Source organism: Coffea eugenioides, chromosome 6 (assembly GCF_003713205.1).
Source record: "Coffea eugenioides isolate CCC68of chromosome 6, Ceug_1.0, whole genome shotgun sequence".
In the NCBI taxonomy this organism is placed as follows: domain Eukaryota; kingdom Viridiplantae; phylum Streptophyta; class Magnoliopsida; order Gentianales; family Rubiaceae; genus Coffea; species Coffea eugenioides.
The window spans coordinates 52402501-52411043 of NC_040040.1; the positions used below are offsets into that span (position 1 = coordinate 52402501).

General features: G+C 36.0%; 1 protein-coding gene across 1 annotated transcript; it reads right to left on the bottom strand.

Annotated features, from left to right (window-relative positions):
* Positions 1 to 3857: 3857 nt before the first annotated feature.
* On the bottom strand, positions 3858 to 8543 carry LOC113773263 (serine/threonine-protein kinase STY13). The gene is made up of 3 exons (XM_027317870.1): positions 8259 to 8543; positions 6610 to 7620; positions 3858 to 4497 (listed from the first exon to the last, which is right to left on the bottom strand). Exons 2-3 carry the CDS (start codon positions 7506 to 7508, stop codon positions 4158 to 4160), a joined length of 1239 nt encoding a protein of 412 aa, XP_027173671.1. The 5' UTR covers positions 7509 to 7620; positions 8259 to 8543; the 3' UTR covers positions 3858 to 4157.

Sequence of the window (8543 nt, forward strand, 5' to 3'; positions counted from 1 at the left end):
ATATTTTATTGTAATGAAAAATTTCTATTGTAAATGTTTTTAATAGTGTTTTTTTGGATTTTTTTGAAAATATATTTTGAAGTATTTTTAAAATTTAAAATTTTAATAAAATATTTTTAAAATTTTATAAAATCTTACAATCACCCACCATTACTCTATCTCTCCTCCCTTCTCCCCACCCTCTCCCCTCTCTGATCGCAACCCGTGACCAGAGAGGGAAAAAAGGGGAGAGGGGTAGCGGAAGAGGCGTGGGGAAGAAGAAGGAGGAGAGGGGAGGAAGAGGGAGGAGAATGAAGGAGGAAGAAAGCAAGGAGAAAGGGAAGTAGAAGAGAGAGGACGAAAAAGAAGGAGAGGGAAGAGGAGGGAAGAGTGGGGGAAGGGCCGGCGAGTGGTGGTGTGTTTTTGGCGGTGGTGTATTTTTTTTGTATATTTGTAGTTGTTTTTTATATATTATATGAATGTGAAGTTTTTGGAGTTATTTTGTTTGTATTACTGTAACATAGTATATGAAGAACTTATTTTTCAAAAATTGAGAAATTCAAACGGAGCCTATGTAGATCGGTACTGATTGGGACAACAAATGTACATGCTAAACACAATAGTATTTGTAAATTTGAACATTGAAAGTGTTTTATGTCCGGCTACTTCGTGATATCTTCCAACTTTATATCTAAATTGCATGATTTTGGAAATAGAGAGATTTTTACCACTAATATTTTGGTGCAATCTGTTTGATAACATAAAAAAGTGCTGAAATTGAACCTTTTCAGACATTCAGATATTTTGAGTGTTTGATAAATGAAAATCCATCTGCTGAATTTGTTAAGCAGTGCTGAACTTGTGTGTATTTTTTTCAACACAAAAATTCTAACTGAATGCTTAATTTTGATAAGAATTAATAGAATTACTTCAACTACCTTATCTTATCTACCAAATCTACCCTTGTTTGTTAATTATATTCAAAATTCTTATCTAATTAAATAACCTGATATTCTCTATCTAACGGTTTTCTGTTTCTCTTTTATCCATTTTTAATGACTTTCACATTTTCTCCATACTCCTCATATAATATATTTCATCTTTTATATTAATTTGATTTAAAAATAAATATTGTCATTTTTATACCTAACAATTTTAAGCTAATCAAATCATAGGTTCTATTTCTTTTTTGAATGAAAAGATATAAGGGTAAAATTGTCAAATTAAACTTATTAAGCATGCAGTTATAAATATTTATCAAACAGTATAAATAAATTTAGTATTAAAATTCAGACATTCATATATTTCTTTTCAGTACTTAAAATTTAGCAAATTAATTATTTCAGTATTCAGATTTCAGAATTTAGACTTCACAATTCAGATTCAGTTTTATCAGACGGAACCCTATGAAAGAAACTTTTTTGGTGCTATTCTAGGGTAATTACTTAATCAGTTTATTAGAAGTCCTAAATTTAAATCGCTTTGATCCCTTGTTTTTTGAATCTCATCCCTCTCCTATTAGAAAAAAAAATTTTAAGTAAAAAAGTTTTAAAGCAAATTTACCATATGTTCCAGTAAATACTCATTTTAGATGTAATTGAGAAATAATTCTTATACATGTATAATTCACTTAAGGAAAAAAAATTCATTTAAGGAAAATGAATATCTAGTTCAGCGCATTAGATATATTAATGTTCAAGGTACACACGAATGTGTGTGCAACTAATAAAAGAAACTTGTGCCAAAATTTTTGACCATGTTTAAAATCATTTTCAAGAGAATTAGTTTTATGTTGTAATACTAAATATGTAGAAAATTCACTAAAATAAAATATGTAATCAAATAATTATTTAGTAGTAATTCATAACCATAATTGATGGTTACTAATAAAAATTAAGGTTTACTAAATAAGTTGAAAAATTAAATAATAAGAAATACATATTAGCCGGAAGAAGGATTATTGGAAGTTAGAAGCAAATTCTGTAATTATCAAGGGTAGTTTAAAGGAGAACATAAAGTGACATAAAAAGTTTTACACCAACCCCTCTCTCTCCCTTTATATATAGCGTAGGTATTTCGTAAATCTCGAGAATGTAAGATATATACTAAAAATTTAAATATAAACTATTCACTTGATTAAAAACATAGGAATCAACACCTGGGATGAAAATTGAAAAGTGCATTTTTGACTAATTTTGAAGCACATTTCCAGTTTCATATACGCTTTTTTGCCTTCACTATAAAGTGATGCCAAACAACGCTCCTTGCGTCATTCTAAAATTGGAATGGAGACGACTAAATGAGATATCAAATCTGAGAGAATAGAATATAGAAGCGTATGGATACAAAAACATGGATCGACCTTTATCCTTTGCTTGTTTTGTTCAAAAGTGGAATATTGATTGGTTTCAATTACTACTGTTTTAGCTTCAAAAGTAAACAAAGAGAAAGCAGCAAGGGAATCAACTAAGTTAAAACCCAAGCCTAATGCCAGTGTGATGGGAGGGACAAGGGACCGAATAGTTATCAGGAAAACCGTTCGAAGCGGTTTCGTGCAAAATACACATGGCGGCATAACTTTATCTGCACACGACATAACTCACTTTCAACAACGTATGACTATAGAATAAAATTTTGTGAGTTCCACACATAATGTGAAAAATAAGGTACAAGATAAAATCTGGACCTCATTTTTTTTTTTGGCCAAATCTTGATCACGAACTTTCCAAAACGGTTGCAAATGCAACCATTCCTGCCTCTCTTCGTTGATGAGAGAAAGGGAAAGAGAATGCGTAGAAATCACTTCAATCAAAACCTTTTTTTTTTGGGGAACAATTATGTATAATGGATCCTTCTTGTCTGTGTCACGAGGCTCTTTGCCATTATTTACACACAAAAGTGTAAAAAAAAAAAAAAAAAATTATATATAGTACTTTCCTGGGATTGTATACAATTCAGGAAGCGGGCAGTGAATTTAGAATTTTTATTGTAGATTTTCAAAAAAAAAAAATTATCGTAGATTCATTTCAGGATTTTAACTCGTTAGATGTATTTTAACCTACCACGTGACCGCACAAAATAAAAAAACCTAAAATTTCGGAACCAAAAATTTATTTAAATATACCAAAACTTTTAAAGGGAAGTCAATAGGATTTACCTTTTAAAAGTAAAATGGCAAGACTCGGACAAATTGTTACCCCCTGGTCTCGATAATGCTCTCCATTTTCAACAACATTCTTGGTCAACTAAAAGGAAGGACTCATTTGTTTGAAAAAAAAAAAGGAAGGACTCATAAAATATGGTATTTTATTCGCAATTAAGAGTCAAATAAATCACGCTAACTGCCATGGAATGTTGAATGCTCCTCGCACCTTGAGTTGACAATTAAGAGCGGAAGCTTGAAAAGGCCAAAATCCCTGAAACAATTGCAGGTTAAAAGATTGGGAAGAACTCCTAAACCTTCCCTGGTTAAACCGTGGGAAGGCCTCTTAGAGTCCTCTGTCGGGATTTGATTCTCTGCAGTCTGCAAAATGTATTGAAAGGAAAATAACCATTCACCGGCCATTCCAGCACACAGCCAAAATGTCAAAAGATGCGCCCAAGTTGATGCAATTAACCATCAGATTTGCAAGTATCTGTGACCAAGTGTTGGTTTCCTGCTTCCTCTGTTTCCTGGATCAAATTAAAGCTGCAATGAAGTGAGCAACTGATGCTTCAACTTCCATCATTTGTGATGATAGTCACTTTCTATCTATATGCGAAAAGTGGCACACACCATATGTAAGTCCAGGTTTGCTCAAATTCGATAGATAAGAGGCTTCAGGAGTTGGAAGCATTGGTAATTAAATAAAACTCAAGCCCACTACTTTTGGGGCAAATGACTAAACAAGGCATGTATAAACAAAGCAACACAAGGCATATGTATAAATACACATCAATCCTCCTCTATTAGCACTAATTAAACATATTCAATCCATCAGTAAAAGGGGCAAAAAAAAAAAAAAAGCACAAAACAAGCAGTTCTTATGATGACTTTCCTCCCTCCCTTTTTCTATCTGAAGAAAGAAATTAAGCCTGATACATACAGAAACTGATATAAAATCAGCTTTTTTTCTTTTTCTTTTTTCCTTTGAATGCTTTACTCTGTTCTTACCGCTTCTACACCTTTCCTCTCTGCATTAATCCATGGTCATAGGTTGACTCATGCAGCACCTGAAACGGGCCTTTCTGACAGTTGTCATGATTTCAGTCTCGGCAGCCTCAAGCATCCGAACAACCTCACTGAAAGGAGGCCTCACATCAGGATTAGCATCCCAGCAACGTGTCATTATCTCACTGAGTACAGGAAGGCAGTCATTGGGAATGGTTGGGCGGACGCCCTTGTTGACAACAGCAAAAGCTGCTTGTACAGCAGTCATGTTCTGGAATGGAAGCATTCCTGTGATCAGTTCCCACAGAACAATCCCAAAGCTATAAACATCAACTTTCTGGGTATACGGCCTATGCTGGATCATCTCCCTGCACATCCAGAGTACAACACACTCAAGCAGCCCAGAGTAAGAGGAAACTAAGAATATCACCTTCAATTAGTGCAAGACAATAATAACTTAAACATCTGATAACAGTGTGAAAGCAAAAATGCCCCCAGTCTCCAATTTATGGAAAGCAGTCATATTGCATATACCAAAAAGATGCTGTACATGCATTAGTGTTGCAAGCATTAGTCAATGCATAAACCTAATGGGAAGTTTCTATGTATTGGCTATAAAACGTGATAACAATGTGGAAGCAGAAATGCCCTCAGTCTGCAACCTAGGGAAAGCAGGGCACAGTGAGTTACAGTCATTGCATAGACCACACAGATGCTGTGCATGCATTAGTGTTACAGATATTAGTTAATGCATCAACTATCAATAAAAGAACAATTAAAATTCAAGTCCATTGAAGAAATGTTGGAATAAAGATTTCAACAAAATTTTGCAATATAGAGACCAGTCCACAGCCTAAAACATACTACTTTTTTCCTCAAACGTCAATTTAGTCAAAGAATCGGTCAAGATCACACACGATCATCACCCTCACGATTCTTTAATCCCGAATGGTTCAACTGATAAACATACACAGAAATGTACTGAAGCCCAGTCTCAAGAACATATAAAGAGAGAACCTACAAAGCTGGAGCATATCATGATGTACAAGCATAAAAGAGAAGTGACTGAGAAACTGAAATACCATAATTTCATTCAGTATCTCAATAACTGGTTCTGACCATTTGGCTTTGCAAAGTAAATCTAGTCCATACTATAAATTGTCTATAATGACTGACTGAGCTCATGATTTAGTGTTTTGAGTGCACATGAACACATTTGATGGTTTAGAAAGCAGCCAGTTGGACCACAAAAACTGTTCTGGGATAGCATGGGATGGAGAGCATACTAAGAATATAGAAGACATGCAAGAAACTTAACGTCCCTCAAATTGATAAGTCACAACAAATTAAGCAATATAGGACGAATCCTGGTTGGAAAAAGCTCTACAGCTCTTACCTGGAACAAGTCAATGTACCATAAAAAAGGGGCCCCAAAGATTAAATACTATATCTCAATGACGACAACAATTAGATGTTTCAAGCATGAAAAATGTTTAGGAAGTTCTCTACGGCTGGTTTTCATCATTTACTTGGGGAGCTGCTACTAACCCAACATCCAACTCCACCACTTGGAAACTTAGGTGTTGCAATGACCATTAACTACCACATGAAACAAATACCCAGAGATGTAAATCAACCAAAGTACCAAGTGAAAGGGAATTCAAGCTTCAATTTCAAATATACAAACTAGAAAGTCAACTCTTAAGGAAAACCTCAGCCTGCAACTTCCGAACATCACACGGATGACAACCACCACCACATCACATTAGCATGTTTAGGATATCTCCAAATCCAAAAGTGACTATGCCATGAGCAAATCTTGGGAAGCTTCCAAGAATGCTATAGGATATCTCCAAATCCAAAAGCAACTATGCCATCGGCAAATCTTAGGAAGCTTTCAAAAATGCTAAATCATCTTTAAGTTCAAAAGTCCTAAATGACTAGAAAGAATACAAAATTTTTATCCCGAAATAAACCCCCCCCCCCCAAAAAAAAAAACCAAAGAAAAAAAAGCAGCATTTTCAAGCATCTGGCACTACTAATACAAGAAAACCTTGAAGCTCAAAAATGAAGATTTCATAAAGGAGCAAGCTCTGCTCATAGAGTCTTTTTGGCCCCTACCCCAATTTCTCCTTTCCTGAGAAGCACTACTGGTAACAGACAACAACTTCTTTCATGCACTGCAGAGTAGCAGGAACATTTCCCCTCATCGCCCTAATGCATTCACTTCTGTTTTCCAAATATACTAATAATAAGCATCCTCGGATTTCCCTGGTCTCTGCTTGTCATTAATGTAAAGCATAATTTTGCAAATACCCTTTACATCTTCTATAGTAATAACCATAATAATAGACCATCTTCAGACCAAAATTCCTGAAACTTCTAAGGATTGCTCACACGGTGGAAAACATCCAGTCAAAGAATGCAATCATCTCAAAAGAAAAACAAAATTTAAGTCCATAAAGAGTCGAGAGACTTACGGAGCCATCCAGCGGTATGTCCCTGTTTCTGGAGTCATTCCTTCAGTCTGCACCTCTATACGAGCAACACCAAAATCTGCTATCTTGATAGATTTATCAGCAGAAATGAGAAGATTATCAGATTTGAGATCTCGATGAATAAGGTTCAGGCCATGCACATATTCCATCCCCCTGGCCACATCTAAGGCCTGCTTAACAGCCAGTTTCAAGGGAACGGATCTGTTCTGCCGCTTGGTCAAAAACTGTCGAACTGATCCCCCTTTGGCATATTCAGTGACGATACACCATACCATGGGTTTACGACATGAGCCGATGAAGCGAACTATGTTCGGATGTTTCAATCTTGCCAACATCATTACCTCCTGCTGGAACTGTTGTTCCATCAAATGTGCCCTCTCTAGGTCATTCTCAGGCCTCTCAAGAAGCTTAATTGCAACATCCTCACCATTATATGTCCCCTTATAGAGCTTTCCAAATGCTCCTTGGGCGAACGCTGCTCCCATATTAAGCTTCCTCAAATCAATAGTCCATTCATCATAATTCTCAAGCCCCTCGGTGGGAAACCTAGGATCCATCAAAGCCTGAGCTAGTGCGTCATCACTTAACCCGTGAGAAACCCTCCCACGGTTGACACTAGCAGCAACAGAATAGTTGTTGTTCACTCGCTTAAGGCCCTGGTGGTTTAAAATGCGAGTGTGTGAATCATTTGACCCCACACTGCTGTTATCCATAGACATAGCAACAGATCCTCCACCATTGCTCATTTGCAGGCTCCCATAGCTGTCGATTGACATGTTCGAGCCCTCATTGAGCTTATGGTAAAAATTTTGTGATATGCCATAATCATCACGGTTATTGTTTAGGCCTATGATTCCAGTAAATTTCGGAGCCTCCAACATTTTCTCACAGTCAAATCGCAGTACAATAAAATCTACAAGTAGCAAACTTTAAAACCTCTACTTCTTCTGCATGAGGAGATTTCAGCTTCAATATTTCCACTCTACAAAATCCCTACAGCCAAAGGGAAAAGTGTTACATGATGGAATAATTTGAGGTCAACGAGCATCTAAATCAGAAAAATAAAAAGAAAATTAGATAGCTTTATTAAAATCTTATGAAAACTTGATTAGCTCGCAAATAGACTAGAATACATTTCCATAAAAAAACTTTATTGGTCACCAAAATACTAAAGAATCCATCTTCTATTAGACCCTGAAAAAGCCAAAAAGGAAAAATCCCAGTTACATTAAATTATTGCCAAAATTATAGTTTTGAACATCAATTAAAATTCAAAAAAAAAAACCCACAATCAACCAAAACTCAAAATCCTAATTTCCCTCTCTTTCTCACATATTTTCCTATCAGGTCAACTGAATTGACCATAAAAGATTTCCATCTCCAAACCGCTAAAAAATCCTTAATTAAACAACCTCCGCTATTTATTCCCAACGTAATCAAAAATTAAACCTTGCTCCAGCTCAAAACCCTACAGAAAAAGAAAACTCCAAGACCCCATTTAGAAATGAATCCAAAACAAAAATTGCAAAATCAGAGCCGAAATGAGAGAAAATAAATCACTAAAAGCCAGTAAAGCCGAGAAATTCAAGTGATCCAGCATCAAAATCGACCCCAAAAAGCCTGAAAATTACCTCGATCGAGAGGGCTTGACTTTACTATTCCGATGGGTGGAGGGATCGATTAAGCCAAGTTACAAATTTACCCCTCCAATCACGCACCAAACACACAATCCTCGACCGCCTCCTCCTCTATCTTCCTCTTCTTCGCTTTCGTCGTCTCCGTCTAGCCAGCTAGCTCACCTTCGGTCTCCCCTAAACGACGCCGTGTGGGCAGTATTTCTTTCTTTCTCACGCACAAAAACACGCAGAGAAATAGTAGTAAATGAAATTGGGGGGTTTTTGACAGAAAAAAGAAAC

Excerpts from the sequence above, each read along its gene's own strand:
- LOC113773263 (XM_027317870.1), bottom strand. The coding sequence starts at position 7,508 with ATGTTGGAGGCTCCGAAATTTACTGGAATCATAGGCCTAAACAATAAC. Across the intron at positions 4,498-6,609 it reads ACATACCGCTGGATGGCTCC|GGAGATGATCCAGCATAGGC; the intron begins GTAAGTCTCTCG and ends CTGGATGTGCAG.